At 40.2% G+C, this 18,609-nt stretch overlaps 1 protein-coding gene across 4 annotated transcripts in view; it reads left to right on the top strand.

Annotated features, from left to right (window-relative positions):
• Positions 1–256: 256 nt before the first annotated feature.
• Positions 257–18,609, top strand: part of LOC125722196 (uncharacterized) — a 240,263-nt gene continuing 221,910 nt past the window's right edge. For 2 of the 4 annotated variants that reach the window (XR_007386191.1, XR_007386192.1), the window contains exons 1-2: positions 257–1,233; positions 1,637–1,821. Coding sequence is in view for 1 of the 4 variants with exons in the window: in XM_048998381.1 (XP_048854338.1) it covers positions 552–1,226 (675 nt within the window). In the remaining 3 variants the exon portion in view is untranslated. Of the gene's footprint in view, positions 1,234–1,636; positions 1,987–18,609 lie in introns of those variants that run through there. The other 2 variants (XR_007386190.1, XM_048998381.1) reach the window with 2 other exon arrangements.

Genomic DNA, 18,609 nt, shown 5'->3' with positions numbered 1-18,609 from the left:
CCCTGTAATTATTTATTATAATAATTATAACAATTGTATTTTCTGTATGGTTGAAGAATTTCCAGCTCTTTATTTATTTTATTATCTCTCTTAAGTGCTGGTTAATCTCTCATTTATTCCCCAGAGAGCGAATTGAGAGAGCTGGTCGATGGACCAACACCCAACACTGGGAAGCCTGGAACCTGTGGGATGAAGTGATCAACTGGGGAGAAGGTGTGGAGGAGTTCTCACCAGTGACACTCCCCACTGTCCAGGCTGGGGGGGTTAAGGGGGGATTGGGGGGGTCTACTGATTTGGGTAAGGGAGGGGAGAGTGTGGGAAAGGATGGACTGCTAGCCAGCACTAGTATTTCATCTCAAAGTCTTCAGAGTAATTACGGCCTTTCATCTGAAGACTGGGAAATTTATAAAACTTGCTACCTTAACAAAAAAAAGAAAGTCAGGAAGGACCGGACAAGCCGGGGGGAGGGTGAGGTAAGGGGGCAGAGTAGTGAGGAATATGTGGAGGTACCAGAGTGGGGAACATTTGAGGGGAAGGCCTCCAGGGTTGTGATGGAGGGGACAGAGGCTGGTATTAGTATGATGGATATGCTAAATGGAGGTGAGGAGAATGTATGTGAGGTGGGAGTGAATGTGGAGGAGGTTAAGGGAGGAGGAGGGAAAAGTACAGGGAATGCTGTGGAATATGTGGTGTCACAAGTAGGCAGAACTTGGCTAGAACCCATCCAGGAGGAAGACCTTGAGGAAGATGAAGAAAGAGATGAGGAGCTTCAGGAAGCAGAAGACACTGATGCTGCCACAGTGGACAGTTGGCAGTGCATGGCGGCATATGTAGCCAGAATATGGCTGCAGACTTTACAGGAAGATGGACCTGAGGAAAATGAAGAAGCTGATGTGGTATTCCAGCAGGCAGAAGATGCTGATGCTACCACACTGGTCAGGTTTCAGTGTATGGTGGCATCTGAAGACAGATCACAGCTACTGACTATACCAGAAGAAGGACCTGAGGAAGAGGACGAGACTGAAGTGATGAAGACAGATAAAACAAAAGAAGATGCTGATGCTGCCGAGAAGATCTACAGTGAAGAAGAAGTATCATTCCATGTGAATGCCGAAGATCTTTCTGAAGATGATACTGAGAAGAGCCACAAGAAGAAGAAGAAGAAGATGAAGTGGTGCTTCTTCTGCTGTCCCCTGCCCTTCAGAAGAAGTAGCAAGAGGCAGTAATTATAAGGTTGTGAATTCAGGTTTACAAATGACTTAAAGCAGTAATATAACTGCATTATTGACACCTTCACAATGCACTGTAATGCATCCATAAATATATTATAGACATGGGTATAAATATTGAACAAAAAAAGCATAACACATTATAGCCATGTTTATTATGGATTAATGGCCGATATAATGTATTATGAAGATATTTATTGTGTATATATAGATCAGAGCATTCATAATGCATTTATCAAGATAGCTATAATGTGTTATGCCTTTGTATAAGTATTTACAGCCGTGTTTTTAATACTTTTATAAATGATTTATAAGGCATTAATTGGATATTTATTTATTTATTTATTTATTAGTTATATGACTGCTTTAAGTAAAGTTAAGTAAAATGTTTATTTTCTTTTTTTTAGAATACCCGTGTTAGAGCCCTGCATTGGGACTGGGATCCCGCGGGACCCAACGGAAAGTGATACTGTTTAAGTGTTAATGTAGCTATAAGATACGATAGGATAAGATATGCTGAGTTAAAATATAAGATAGGCTAAGACAAAATATATTAATATAAGCTAAGTTGAAATATAATAAGATAAGATAGGTTAAGTTATATGATAAGATAGGCTAAGTTAAAATATAATAAGATAGGTTAAGTTAAGATATGACAAGATAGGTTAAGATAAAATATGATAGGCTAAGTTAACATATGATAAGGTAGGCTATGTTAAGATAAGAGATTTGCAATAAAACATATTTACTTTTCAAACTGTGTCTTTGTCATCTTTTCAGTGTTGTGTCTGTCTTTGTTTGATAATTTTGAATCGTTAATTTATATCTGAGACTCTCCTAAATGTCAATAAGCAGAGACGGAGGAATGGGAGGAAGGTACGGTTAAGTATAAATGATAAAGTATCAAAATCACAGTGCTACCTTATTTTGACGCAGAGAAAGTAATTTCAGTGTTACTACCACATATGAGTTAATGGCTGCAAATGTTGGTGTTACAAGTGCTGGTAAATAACGCGGCGTAAGTTTAACTCCGGTGTGTTTCTGAAAAACGCACCGCCTTCTGCCTGCTGTCATTCGGCGAACGTGTAGGAGGCTATTCTGGTAACAGGTAAAGTTGTCATTTAACGTAATGCTAACGTGCATTACCTGTTAGTAAGTGTTTTACTATATCACACACCTTACGTCCTTTATAGTTGTAGTCCGGTGCACTCTGTATCCATGCTAACTAGCTAGCTAATGTTCCACAGGGGGTTTGCGGAGGTGTTGGTTGCAAATGCAAAAGATCCCTTCATGTTCATGCGTTGTGTTCTAATGTGTAAATAAAAGATAACTATCAAATTCAATGTTTATGTCCTATTATACTAGATAAGACTGTAAAATAGTTTGTCCTGCATATGGATGCCATGCAGTCAGAGTATGATCAAGACAGGGTGTGAGTGTGGAAAAAAGACAAATGTAACAGTATTTGAGGGAAGAGTGTGAAGGAGGGAAATGTAGGGAGAAGGAGGTTCTTCGGAGCTCCGAGATGTGTTTGGCTGTAATAAATCTGGAATATAGCGATATGACATAGTTTTTGATAAAACCAGCATTTATTTTTTAGGTTTGTCGAGCTCCGTCAAAACAATTAGAACGAGTCCATTATGTAACTGGAACCCCTTTCACATGTAAACACAGTGACACGCTACAGCGTTGGTTTGTTGTCTGAGGCTATGATACTGATTACAAACACATTCTCAAATTTCACTGCACCAATCACAGCATATGCAGGCAGAAAAATCATAGCAAAAAACATTCAGCATTAGACTCTAAAACCGTCTGTAATGTCTGTGTTTATCCAGTGGACCATAAATTCAAATAAGCTTTCCTATTTCAGTTTCTTTCAGATGTTATAAAGTAGTAAATAAAGAATCATATTAATTAAACCATGTATTACTGACTATCAGACAACTTCAACAAGTTACCAAATGGATGCAAAATCAAAGATATTCATTTGCGCCTGGCACTAACCATGTACTCCTTCACAGTACTAAGCCATAGAAAGGGCCCCAATGAAACCCCTGCATTCCTGCATCGCAGATACTCTAATCTCAGCATTTATAAGATTATATATGTACTACCTGCCAATTTTTATATTACATGAGACTAAAAATTGAGAAATATCTATATGCAGAAGTAGTTTTTCCTGATAAGAAGGATAATATCAAGACTAATACAGTACAGTCATAACCAGTGTCAGGGATTCTATGCATTGCTACACAGAGACAAGTCCAGATATTGAGCCCAAGGCTAAAATTGTGGTTTACTTACAAGTGCACTTTGCTGGGCAGTGGGGGTGTTTGTCCTTCTCTGCTCACATTTTCCCCTCTTATCCTGTCTTCTCCTCCGCAGCCCTTCCTCCTTCTCTCTGTTGCTCCTATATTCCCTCCCCTCCAGTCATCTATGTTCTCCTTCCTCTGCGGTCTCTCCTCTTCTCCCATTCTTCAGTTATACTGTCTTCTCCGCTCTCCCTGTATCCCTCCTGTCTTCTGGTCCTGTCGTCTCTTCTCCAGTCATCCCCTGCTTCTCAGTCATCTCTGCATCTTTTCTCTCATTTGTTTGCTTATTCTTTGATTGTTTGTGTTATTCGTTAACCCACCACCCCATGCTGGATGAGTCTTGATGTTTTTTGAAGTTTTTTTAAAGTTAGGCTTCTTCCTTTGTTTTTGCGCCATATCTTCTGCCCTCTTCTGGTTGCGGCAGTACATGACACGGGTGGAAAAATAGGGTTTATTACAACACACACATCAAAACCAAAAGGATCAGGATGGATCCAAAATAAACAGCAAATGACCAGGAATGAACTAAATGATGGAATAAACACAACTGGAGAACTATATACATACATACAGCTATAATGAACCATGAAACAACAGAAGCAGAACAGGCACTTAAATACACAGCTAACAAGACACAATGCAGGACAGTGAGAATCATAACCAATAACAAGGACTGAGGGCAACCCAGGAACAGGTGTTACAGTTAAACAGCACTGGTGACCTTTCAGCCACATGGTCAGCTCTGCATCGCCCTCTGCTGTTTGCATTAGAAGCTGCTTGAAATTCCCACTCTCCTTACCAACACCTCGAAAAGCCAGGCCTTGCCGTGCCAAGTACTTAACTTCAGAAGATTTTTCCTCACTTGCTGCTGCTCTTTCCAGCTCATCTGAAGGTTGAATATTAACAGGATTGATCTTCTGAATCCATGTCATCAGTGCTAATCTGTGGCACTGCCTGTCTTTATGTGCACTGAATTTCCCCAGTGCCCAAGCTCCTCCCCCCCTCCTCCCTAATGCACCTTCATCTTCACCTGCCTGTCTGCTCTCTCTCTCTCTCTCTCTCTCTGTCATTGTGTCTGTCTCACACTCAGTCTCCCTGCTTAAATGCTGTATCTGAAATACACACCACAGGCCAAACTAAGAAGGATATTAAACTAACATCAGGATCATGCTGCTGTGACGTCATTATTCACTCTTAACCATCAATATTTGCTCCTTTTCTCACTCCCCTCCATGTCGCCTGCATTTTCTGCCGTCAGCAGCCTCTTGCTGTCTCTCCCTCTTCATCTTTGCTCTCAGCACAGCAGAATTTGCATGAAAGCAGTTATCAGTAAACAAGTGGTGTTTCTTGCCATGATGCTCAGGAATGGATCTCTCAGGATTTGTTATCTGAATGGGAATGATTAATATATGAATAACCCTTGACTCACATACTGTATACGTCTATCATCTGACTGGCACTAATTATCTCACTGTCTGTACTTTCCTGCTTTTCTGTGGTTGCCCAAAAACTCACGATTGTCACACTTCCTCTTCATGATGACAAGCTACTCACTGTGAATAAAAGCTGACTGTAATAAAACTACCTGCATTTAAATCATACATTAATGACACAAAATACCTTAAAGTATTACTTATTTACTTATTTTGCACAGTAGAAACAAAGAACCCCCTTTTGGGGGGGGGGGGCAAAGTGAAAGTGATGTGGAAAATCGCCTCTTACCACTGAAAGACATGGGGATGGGTGGTGCTAATAATGGTACTGCAGCCAGCCAGTAGGGGGCGCTTGACATTTAGGGTTTTCACCTATTAGAGATGTTATGGTCTCCTTGTTTTTTGCAGTCAATGCTTTGATCACAGAATAAATATTAAAGAAGTGAGCACTTCTGTCATGCTTTAGTAAGATTAGTAACACACTGCTTCAGATTTCAGTGACCTGATCTCTGCTTGCAAAGAGCCTGAGATGGACCTCAAAGGTTTAAATATACATTTGCAGATAAATTAAATGCTATGTGGCCCAGTGGGTGGCGCTGTCTGGGGATTTGAACCCCCATTACTGCATGTTCGTACCTTGTTTGTGCTGGTTTGCCTGCTGTTTCTGCCGCAGGTGAAAAAGCATACAGGCAGCTGAACCGGTGTCTCTAAACAAGCCATTGTGGGTGCAGGTCATAAGGCGATTTCCTACTGCACGAACTTGGCCCAATTGAAGGTCTTAGGAGGTAGTTCCTGAACCATTTTTTAGTTCCAAAAAGAACATACTTTTTTCTCGACCAAGACTTACTGGGTGGGGCTTATAGTGATAAACTTTTCCTATTGGTTGACCACAAGCCCCAGCGCCAACTTGAAAGTTTCATGGAAATGCAGGAAAAGAAAAGTGGAGCAAAAATTGAGCAGATGTAATTTTTTGTAGCTCAGTTATACTAAAGGCATCAATGAGTAACTTTTTTGCTTCTGTCCCCATAGTTCTGCATCTGAAAATGCGATTGATAATGATTAGCGTAATGAAGAAGTGTATATTATGGACACTGGACTGGAGCATTGTCAGATAACCTCTCAGTTATCCTTGTGTGAGAAATATACACAGTCACATATTGAGATTATATTAGATGATGTGGTCTTGAGAGTGGGGCGGCATGGTGGTGCAGTGTTGCCTCACACCTCTGGGACCCGGGTTCGAGTCTCCACCTGGGTCACATGTGTGCAGAGTTTGCATGTTCTCCCCATGTCGTCGTGGGGTTTCCTCCGGGTACTCCGGTTTCCTCCCACAGTCCAAAAATATGCTGAGGCTAATTGGACTTGCTAAATTGCCTGTAGGTGTGCATGTGTGAATGCATGGTGTGTGAGTGTGCCCTGCGATGGGCTGGTCCCACATCCCGGGTTGTTCCCTGCCTCGTGCCCATTGCTTCCGGGATAGGCTCCGGACCCCCCACGACCCAGTAGGATAAGCAATTTTGGAAAATGGATGGATAATAATAATAACAAATAATGATGATAATAATAATTGCACTATGTCCAATGACTGCCAGTTACTGTAAACAGTAAAGTACACGTAACTGGACATGTCTGTATTATTTTGGTTTATACTTATTAATCCATTTATTCTAACTTTTGTACTTTAAATGGACAGAGTACAGTTATTATTATTAGGAAAAGTATTGTGAGGGAACGCAAAACTATTGAGAGGAAACACAAAACAATTAAAAATATATTTTCTCACCCTGACATCTAAGGGACTCCATATACTGCAGATGATCTATAGAAAACAAATCACAAATACATCACTATCAACAAATATGTGGTTTTATTTATGATGTATGAAATCAAAATTATTGGGATGCAAAAGAAAATGGCTCTTCGCAATTTTCTTTTAAACCGTAATCATAGGCTAATTGATTAAACATAAGTATTGATTTTATTTTGAAAGACCACTTTGTTATGGAAGGCCATTTGGGACTTAACGTCTACTTTGACGCCCATGTCAACACGTCAAACAAATTACGTCTTAACACGTATATTATTTACGTGTTAAGCCATTCGGACATCTTAACACGTCTTAAAACTGCATGTTAATGTGGCCAATTTGAACCTCTAAAGACGTTTGTACCTTTAATGCATCTATGCTATTGGTTGGCATAAACGTACACACCCCTTTTGACGTAAGGGCTATACGTATGCAGTACGTGCCCTGTACGTTGTAGTCACGTGGTCTCTACGTTCAGCCATGTGAGTCCTACGTTGTTAATACTTATAGGCAACATATGTATTACGTGTCAAATGTGACTGTGATGTTGTTTTCAGCACAGTCCATTTGTTGGAGGGGTGAATCACGGGTTTATTTAAACTGGCAGAACAGTTATCTTTAAATCTTTACAAAGTATAACTGGCAGTTTTAACATTTAATGAAACTGGAGCAAAAATGGTAATTCTGGCTAATACTGATTTAATTGCATTTCCACAGAATGCAGGACATAATTTAGGGTGCCAAACAAAACAGCGGAACTGCAGTATAGCCAATTATTTGTTTCAGTAGTTTTATAACAACTCGAACATAAAATGTTTGTTTTTCTTAGATAAAAGTCCAGTTGAAACAGACTTTATTTTTAAAAGTTAGATTGGATTTAAGAGATGGAACATGTTGCTTGTGTTAATACTGCTTTGATTTTGAGGATGAAGTCTGAAGTGTAGGTGACGTGTAACAGGTTGTTATTTTACTTTTAATTTATAATTATACAAGATTCTGTTTTCCTTCTTCTGTCTAACCTGATGGGTACAATATCCTTTAAACTTTCCCATGATGCTTTTGTCCTGCATCGCCCCTCCCTCTGTCTTTTCCCCTTTATAAGGGTCCTGACCTCATTTCCTCTTACCTTTGGTGTATTGCACACGTGGGAAGAGGTGAGGATCTAGTGGCAGGGTCCCCCGAGTTAGTAAATCAATTGTATAATTATGACCCATATATATTATATTTGATTTATTATTCATCATAAGCAGGGGATAGAAAACACGTCTATACATAAGTATATACATTGTTTTACTTTGTGCAGAGAGAGCGAGAGGGCCAGAGCATATGAAGTTTACCCCTTTCCTTATTGTTCCCAACAGGTTAAATAAAATCCGCGAACGACAACGGCGTCTGTAATATCCCTTCCTCCTGCACCCCACACACACCTGATAACACCCCAAAACACAATGCAGAGTATAGGCAGGGAATGGCCGGTTACATAGGTACACTAGTGCGGCTTGTAAATATGCCCTTAATTTATGCCTGAATATCCCTCCCATATAGTGGCTGACCACATATCATGTGAAAGACCCGGAGAGAGTGAGTGTATATATATATATGTATGATGTGCATGTGAGAGACACCATCGGAAGTCCGGTTCAGTTCCTCAGAGGCACTACTATGGAGGCGCTTACAGTAATAAACTAGCTGACCGCAAAAACTGGCACTATGATGGAAGTTATGCAGATGTGCAGAGTAGATGGAATAATTTTTGTACCTCCATAAGATTGTATGCCTTTTGCCTGTGTCTCCAGCCAGTGCCGGGGGTGAAACGCGCCTGCAATTATCAGCAGGATAACATTATCGTTCTTTTTATTCTGTGGAAAATGAAAGACCGATTTGCTGGCCAGATTTATTTATGAATCATAAACATGTTGTGGGCTATATAAGTAAAGTCAGGGCTCTCAAGTCTTATGCATTGACTGTGAGACACTTGCATTTCAACCAGTTCACATGTTCACGCGCCGCACCTTATGTTTGTCAAGCTGAGAAGTAAGGGTTAGGGTTATAATTATCAATAAATAATGTACTTCCCTGTGAAACAATGATGCTGGATGTTTATTTGCATATCATGATATGGTGCAGCCTTTTAATAGGTTTCTGTTTTTCTGTTAATCCATTCATGGTGTTGAATAAGTCAGCAAGCATAAGTGTAAGGCTAGTGAGTGACTGGTGTTTTCGGGGGAGACTCCCTAGAGCTGGAGAGAAATACCTTAAGGCACGGGATGAAAAATCCCAAATCTTCCAGGAAAAATGTCAGCATTATATGTATTTGCCACACAGAACAGAACAAAAAATTCCTTAGGGAATCACACACCTACCATAGTCACTATACTACTCAGAACGCCTGGCAGCCACCAAATCAAACATAGGAAAAGGAAAATTTATAGCTTTAGAATGTGGTAGAGACTAATATCCATAACGTACCATCCTAGAACACACTGTGTTCTAAAATTTAAGCCTAATTAAAATCTGAATATTAAATGAGGAAAATAATTTGATTTGTTCTTCTATCCCAAGTTGTGGTCTAAAAGCAATAAGACCACCATCCATTATACCTGCTTTGGGGAAAATGCACTCCTGTAGCCACTAGGGGAGCTCTCACCTCTTCTGGGCCCAGCTAAATAATTATGTTACGCATTCTAACAAGCTTTATTATCTGTGTCAATAAGCACTGCTTTTACACTAACACTCCTGTAGCCACTAGGGGAGCTCTCACCTCTTCTGGGCCCAGCTAAATAATTATGTTACGCATTCTAACAAGCTTTATTATCTGTGTCAATAAGCCCTACTTTTACACTAACACTCCTGCCGAGAGGCTAGTTTGATTACCAGTCTTGCCCTTGTCATTAGGAACACATGAGAATTTGCGCAGTGCTGTTTCACAGTGGATTCTCACTGGTTTTCCCCAAGACTGGTACGATACATTTTATTTAGTTTCATACCACAGGTTATTGTAAGAGGGATCAATTGGTTTACTTTTATACTGGTGCAAGGAAACTATTATTATGATGGTGGGTTATCAAACACAGTAGCTGGCTACCTCAGACATAAGACGCCCATTATGTACCTGTGTGTCACCTATATGGGCTTGGAATCTGTATATCAATTGAAATAATTATTCATAGCCCAGATAGCATCATGTTATTGTTTCAGCGTTGAAGTATAGTTAAATGCATTGAATTATGGTCAGTGATAAATTATCAGCATTGAAACTGAATAGATTTTTGGTCAGATGTTCAATATTGAAAAATTAATGGTGGCGAAACCTTGATATAAAGTGACTTTTTCAACATTGAAAATAAGATGCTGAGTTAACATCAATATTCAATATTCACAAAATGTGTGTTCAATATTCAATATTATTGAAAATAAAAATGGAAAAATGAATTTATGGTGGGCGGCATGATGGTGCAGTGGTTAGCACTGTTGCCTCACACCTCTGGGACCCGGGTTTGAGTCTCCGCCTGGGTCGCATGTGTGGAGTTTGCATGTTCTCCCCATGTCGTCGTGAGGTTTCCTCCGGGTACTCTGGTTTCCCCCCACAGTCCAAAAACATGCTGAGGCTAATTGCAGTTGCTAAATTGCCCGTAGGTGTGTGTGTGAGAGTCACTGGTGTGTGAGTGTGCCCTGCAATGGGCTGGCCCCCCATCCTGGGTTGTTCCCTGCCTCGTGCCCATTGCTTCCAGGATAGGCTCCGGACCCCCCCGCGACCCAGTAGGATAAGCGGTTTGGAAAATGGATGGATGGATGGATGTGCACCAAAGCACACACGTTTTTTTTCTGGTGGCTTAAACACATTTTTGTAACTACTGGCTATTTTGCAAAAACTCTGCACACAAATAAAAAAACCACCAAATCAGCAAAACATTGTAGGTCTCTTGCAAAAGCTAATAAATCTTGCTTAACTCTTCAAACCTTTGGAAAAATTGTATTTTTGTACCAATCATTTAACACAAACCATCATCTTAATAAGCACACAATGCACCAACTACACACTGATGGTAGGAATGGAAAACACATCTGGCTTTTGCTTTCTCTGTGCACGAGGTATGTCAATTTGAGGTCATACTTTTGTCATAAATAGTTCTGTAAACACAATTCAAGATTCAAATTTCAAGTATGAATGTTTATTCACATGCATCAAAAGAAACATAAGACAACATACAATTTCACTGAGAGAGAGAAAAAAAATCATTCTTGTCGTCTCTTTGCGTCCGGCCACAGAATTTCATCAACATCACATGCAATGCTTTCTAGTCCAAGACACCGGGGAAACTCTCCTGGAGTGCCTTATCCTGGCCTGACATGATGCCTGGTCAATATCCTCGCATGCCTCCTCCATTGCCTGTAAAAGAGCCATGCGTTGATGGGGATGACGATCATAGACCTTCCAGCACCAGGCAGAGAAGAATTCTTCAATCGGATTCAAGAATGGAGAGTAAGGCGGGAGGTTGAGTACAGTGAAGAGTGGGCGACTGTAAACCAGTTGCGAACTAAAGCAGTCCTATGGAAACTAATATTGTCCCATATGATGACATAACTGGTCTGTGAACATTAGTGAGCATATGATGTAGACTGTCCAGGAATGTAATAATGTGTGCAGTGTTACATGGGCCCAGGGTTGCATGATGGTGAACAGCACCGTTCTGACTTATAGCTGCACACATAGTTATGTTACCACCACGCTGTCCTGGGACATTGATTATGGCACCGTGTCCAATAATGTTCCTGCCATGCCAACGCGTTCACTGTTTCTTTCAAAAGGGACTCTGTAAATGTGCTTCATCCTGATTCTGTTGCATGGCAGTACACGAGATAATGCAGAGATGCTCACATTGTTCATGTTTTGGGAGATGGTGTCATCCTTTATTATACGCTGCTGTATTTCTCGTAGCCTAATGGAATTATTTGTGATCACCATATTGACTATATGGGTCTCTCGTTCTTCAGTGAACATTCTTCCTCTGCCCCCAGGTTCTGGATGTCTAGCAGGTCTGTAGAGTAACCATTTCAGTTTTTACCTGTACAGCATTGTTGTGTTTCTCATTAGAGTATAGTACTATTACAAAACGTACTGTGAAGTAACTGTACTAACCGATTCTCATTACAGTATTGTACCACTACAAAACGTACTGTGAAGTAACTGTACTAACCGATTCTCATTACAGTATGGTACCACTACAAAACGTACTGTGAAGTAACTGTACTAACCGATTCTCATTTGGAACCATCCTTATGATGCCTGCTACAGCGTAGCGGCTCAGGTCAGGCTGAACCCATTGGCCAGCTTCCCTCAGGGTCATTCCATGGTTGATCACATGATCCACTGTTGTAGCTCTTATGACATCAGTTATTATATTTCTTCTTACCCTTCCTCCTTCCTCTTCACCTCCTCATCCTCTAAATTCACCTCCTAGTCTTCATCCTTTTCCTCGCCCTTCTCTAATTCTCACTCTTCTCAGTCTTCCTTCTCCCTCCATTGTTCTCCACACTGAAAGCTTACTGTACCTGTGGCTTATTTATAGCTCTCATGCTGATTGCAAAGTGAACTAATTATCTAAAACCGTTTTCACATGTGCCAGTGTGGCCAGACAGTTGGCAAAATAGTGTAAACAATAGCCATAAATGTGTATAGTTTTACTAGGAATGTGTTGATCATTTGGAAATTGTGTGTAAAACAGTGAGTTGTGTTTACAGTTCCACAAAAAGAGTGCTGTGCAGTGGATTGTATTTACATATTTGCAAATTGTGTGTTACAAAAGTGCAAACTGAGTGCAAAACAGTGAGTAATTTTGCTATAACTATTAATAGTTTTATAAGAATCATTTTTAGTGTTTAAGCATTCAGAAAATCTGTAAAAAAAATTAAACAGGGGTGACTGTCCATTAAGCTAATCTGCAATCCTATTACACATAGACACATAGCATGACACAGTACTGTTTTTGACTTTTTCTTTTAATCCACCGCGATTGTGATGAATGGGGCAAGAGAACAAAAACCACAGAAATGGCTCTTTGCATGCTAGCCAGTGACTACGCGAGATGGTATAGTCTCTGGTTTTACTAGAGAAGGCTTGGAGGAAAATGCTGTGGAAAACTGATTATTTTGTGTCTTCTCTATGCCTGGGCTCTCTAGGAAAAGCATAGAGACCATATGTATCTTTACAATTGTGGAGATTTCTGTGGGGTGCACATATATAATATATATCAAATTTATATTATATAGATTATATCTAAGCATCATTCATACTCGAGTGAGAAGACAATTATAAATCCATGTTATGAAAAGGTTTCTGTGTTGGAAAGGTACAGAAAGAGCCTAACGCAGGTTTACAGGAAACAAAGGTGTGGTGTAGAACACAAGGACATGGACAGAGAAAGGCAATGGCACAACCCCTCAATATGATCAATTCATCTACTCTGTGTCGTCCTCCCAGCTGTCAAAGTAATTGTCAGCAAATGATGTACTTGACACGTGCATTATTTACGTGTGAAGCCATTCGGACGTTTTAACACGTCTTAAAACTACGTGTTAACGCGGCCAAACTGAACGTCTTAACACGTTTAAAATTGGGTGCTACCACTTTATCGGTTTTGAGGGGAAGCCCTGCAGACAGTCATTGCAAGAAGAGAAAAATGTTCCTCGGTCACTAGATAATGACCTCAGGTGGCTGATTGACTGTCAGTGCCTGATCTGTTCCATGTTTTTACAGTTTTTTATTAGATTTGTTTAAAATACGTGGGAAAAAAATTAACAATGCAGTCACAGAATAATCATTTTGCATTTTAAAATATGTATATGATATGTATTGCAGATATCTATCTTCCTAGTCAAAGAGAGCATTTCAGATATCCACAATGACATTCTTCCTATCCACAATTGTCATTTCAGATATCTAGAATGGCTATGCGACGTACATCCGGTAAAATATAAGGCAGCTAAATTATTGATGCCATTCATACTGTTGCTATGACCGTTCACTATAAACTCCTTATTACAAATAAATGAATAACTACATACGTTTCTTTGCTGAATATATAGTTTTTGCTGTTAATGCAGAACAGAAAGTGATCAAAATGATAAGTTTAGCTCATCTGCACTGTTCACCACAAAGACACCAGTGCAATTAAATCAATATTAGCCAGATTTACCATTTTTGCTCCAGTTTCATTAAATGTTAAAACTGCCAGTTATACTTTGTAAAGATTTAAAGATAACTGTTCTGCCAGTTTAAATAAACCCGTGATTCACCCCTCCAACAAATGGACTGTGCCGAAAACAACATCACAGTCACGTTTGACACGTAATACATACGTTGCCTATACGTAATAACAACGTAGGACTCACATGGCTGAACGTAGAGACCACATGACTACAACGTACAGGGCATGTACTGCATACGTATAGCCCTTACGTCAAAAGGGGTGTGTACGTTTATGCCAACCAATAGCATAGATGCATTAAAGGTACAAACGTCTTAAGAGGTTCAAATTGGCCGCATTAACATGCAGTTTTAAGACGTGTTAAGATGTCCGAATGGCTTAACACGTAAGTAATATACGTGTTAAGACATAATTTGTTTGACGTGTTGACATGGGCGTCAAAGTAGATGTTAAGTCCCAAATGGCCTTCCATAATAAAGTGATCTTTCAAAATAAAATCACAATCAAATTCTTCACCCTTTGGTTATTATTCTGTGTGCCTTCTCTTATATGTAATGAAATAGACCAGGGTGACAAAATAAGTATTATATACAATGTTGTCATGGAAATAAATCAATACTTATGTTTAATCAATTAGCCTATGATTACGGTTCAAAAGAAAATTGCGAAGAGCCATTTTCCTTTGAGTCCCAATAATTTAAATAAAACCACATATTTGTTGATAGTGATGTATTTGTGATTTTTTTCTATAGATCATCTGCAGTATATGGAGTCCCTTAGATGTCAGGGTGAGAAAATATATTTTTAATTGTTTTGTGTTTCCTCTCAATAGTTTTGCGTTCCCTCACAATACTTGTCCTAATAATAATAACTGTACTCTGTCCATTTAAAGTACAAAAGTTAGAATTAATGGTTTAATAAGTATAAACCAAAATAATACAGACATGTCCAGTTACGTGTACTTTACTGTTTACAGTAACTCGCAGTCATTGGACACAGTGCAATTATTATTATCATCATTATTTGTTATTATTATTATTATCCATCCATTTTCCAAACCACTTATCCTACTGGGTCGCGGGGGGGGGGGTCCGGAGCCTATCCTGGAAGCAATGGGCACGAGGCAGGGAACTACCCAGGATGTGGGGCCAGCCCATCGCAGGGCACACTCACACACCATTCACTCTTACACATGCACACCTATGGGCAATTTAGCAAGTCCAATTAGCCTCAGCATATTTTTGGACTGTGGGGGCAAACCGGAGTACCCGGAGGAAACCCCACGACAACATGGGGAGAACATGCAAACTCCACACACATGTGACCCAGGCGGAGATTCGAACCCAGGTCCCAGAGGTGTGAGGCAACAGTGCTAACCACTGCAGGACCATGCCTCCTGTTGTATGAGTAATATAATGTAAAAATTAAATTCTATTTTATGTCCTTCATAAAGTACAAAAGGCAAGCATATCACACAGGTAAAACACCCACATTTAAAAAATGTTTTCATGAAAGTCTGTAATCCTGAAGAGGAAGTGTGACAATCGTGAGTTTTTGGGCAACCACAGAAAAGCAGAAAAGTAAGTAGAGACAGTGAGATAATTAGTGCCAGTCAGATGATAGACGTATACAGTATGTGAGTCAAAGATTCTTCATATATTAATCATTCCCATTCAGGTAACAAATCCTTAGAAATCCATTCCTGAGCATCATGCCAAGAAGCACCACTTGTTTACTGATAACTGCTTTCATGTAAACTCTGCTGTGCTGAGAGTAAAGATGAAGAGGGAGAGACAGCAAGAGGCTGCTGACGGCAGAGAATGCAGGCGACATGGAGGGGAGTGAGAAAAGGAGCAAATATTGATGGTTAAGAGTGAATAATGACGTCACAGCAGCCTGATCCTGATGTTAGTTTAATATGCTTCTTAGTTTGGCCTGTGGTGTGTATTTCAGATACAGCATTTAAGCAGGGAGACTGAGTGTGAGTCAATGACAGAGAGAGAGAGAGAGAGAGAGAGAGAGAGCAGACAGGCAGGTGAAGATGAAGGTGTATTAGGGAGGAGGGGGGGAAAGAGCTTGGACCATCACCAAATCAGCCAAATGTAAATGTCACGTCTATCAAACAGGAGACCATGCTTTCATGAGAAATGGTTTAAAGATCACACTGGGCTCCATTACAGCTCCCCCTCTTCTTAAGGGGGGTTCTTTGTTTCTACTGTGCAAAATAATTTGTAACACAAATGTCTAAACTGGCATGAAAGACAGATTCAGCTCTTGTGAAGACTGGCATGCGAAACTGGAAAAGGCACTGGGGAAATTCAGTGCACATAAAGACAGGCAGTGCCACAGATTAGCACTGATGACATGGATTCAGAAGATCAATCCTGTTAATATTCAACCTTCAGATGAGCTGGAAAGAGCAGCAGCAAGTGAGGAAAAATCTTCTGGAGTTAAGTACTTGGCACGGCAAGGCCTGGCTTTTCGAGGTGTTAGTAAGGAGAGTGGGAATTTCAAGCAGCTTCTAATGCAAACAGCAGAGGGCGATGCAGAGCTGACCATGTGGCTGAAAGGCCACTTTGATTTCACCAGTGCTGTTTAACTGTAACACCTGTTCCTGGGTTGCCCTCAGTCCTTGTTATTGGTTATGATTCTCACTGTCCTGCACTGTGTCTTGTTAGCTGTGTATTTAAGTGCCTGTTCTGCTTCTGTTGTTTCATGGTTCATTATAGCTGTATGTATGTATATAGTTCTCCAGTTGTGTTTATTCCATCATTTAGTTCATTCCTGGTCATTTGCAGTTTATTTTGGATCCATCCTGATCCTTTTGGTTTTGATGTGTGAGTTGTAATAAACCCTATTTTTCCATCCGTGTCATGTACTGCCGCAACCAGAAGAGGGCAGAAGATATGGCACAAAAACAAAGGAAGAAGCCTAACTTTAAAAAGAACAAAAAACATCAAGACTCATCCAGCATGGGGTGGTGGGTTAACGAATAACACAAACAATCAAAGAATAAGCAAACAAATGAGAGAAAAGATGCAGAGATGACTGAGAAGCAGGGGATGACTGGAGAAGAGACGACAGGACCAGAAGACAGGAGGGATACAGGGAGAGCGGAGAAGAGAGTATAACTGAAGAATGGGAGAAGAGGAGAGACTACAGAGAACATAGATGACTGGAGGGGAGGGAATATAGGACCAACAGAGAGAAGGAGGAAGGGCTGTGGAGGAGAAGACAGGATAAGAGGGGAAAATGTGAGCAGAGAAGGACAAACACCCCCACTGCCCACCAAAGTGCACTTGTAAGTAAACCACAATTTTAGCCTTGGGCTCAATATATGGACTTGTCTCTGTGTAGCAATGCATAGAATCCTTGACACTGGTTATGACTGTACTGTATTAGTCCTAAACCTGCCATTATAGTGTAAGAAGAAAAGATTTTTTTTTAATAAATCATTTTAAAAAAAGGTAGAGCGATGTAGCCCCCGGAGAAGTCCCCCCCCCCCCCCCCCCCCAAGCCCTGTTTACTGTTTATTCCCTTCTAGCTACCAGATGAAACTCACAATGCACCCCAACGCCACCTAACTTCTCTTCCACATGATGCACCTTATTTACCCTTTGAATCCTGTCCATTATTGAGCGTTTTTCTATCCATTTGATTATAAGTTTATTACACTGTATGTACATTAGTCAGCCATTTTCCGGACAGTCTGGGCTACTCAGATATGTCATAATTCGATTTGTAAATGCTGACAGTCTTGATATTATCCTTCTTATCAGGAAAAACTACTTCTGCATATAGATATTTCTCAATTTTTTGTCTCATCTAATATAAAAATTGGCAGGTAGTACAAATATAATCTTATAAATGCTGAGATTAGAGTATCTGCGATGCAGGAATGCAGGGGTTTCATTGGGGCCCTTTCTATGGCTTAGTACTGTGAAGGAGTACATGGTTAGTGCCAGGCGAAAATGAATATCTTTGATTTTGCATCCATTTGGTAACTTGTTGAAGTTGTCTGATAGTCAGTAATACATGGCTTAATTAATATGATTCTTTATTTACTACTTTATAACATCTGACAGAAACTGAAATAGGAAAGCTTATTTTAATTGATGGTCCACTGGATAAACACAGACATTACAGACGGTTTTAGAGTCTAATGCTGAATGTTGTTTGCTATGATTTTTCTGCCTGCATATGCTGTGATTGGTGCAGTGAAATTTGAGAATGTGTTTGTGATCAGTATCATAGCCTCAGACAACAAACCAACGCTGTAGCGTGTCACTGTGTTTACATGTGAGAGGGGTTCCAGTTACATAAGGGACTCGTTCTAATTGTTTTGACGGAGCTTGACAAACCTAAAAAATAAATGCTGGTGTTATCAAAAACTAAGTCATATAGCTATATTCCAGATTTATTACAGCCAAACACATCTCGGAGCTCCGAGGAACCTCCTTCTCCTTATATTTCCCTCTATCCCACTCTTCTCATCCCTCCATCCCTCAAATACTGTGTAATGATGATATGTGTGCATGTGGAGGGTGAGGGATGGGCGTGGAAGGTAATAGTTAATTAAGTGGCTACACCTGGGTTGTGAGGGATCTGGGGTTAATA

This window comes from Brienomyrus brachyistius, unplaced genomic scaffold (assembly GCF_023856365.1).
Source record: "Brienomyrus brachyistius isolate T26 unplaced genomic scaffold, BBRACH_0.4 scaffold37, whole genome shotgun sequence".
Taxonomy (NCBI): domain Eukaryota; kingdom Metazoa; phylum Chordata; class Actinopteri; order Osteoglossiformes; family Mormyridae; genus Brienomyrus; species Brienomyrus brachyistius.
Note: the sequence above shows the minus strand (reverse complement) of the source record. Positions and strands in the feature narration are given on the sequence as shown.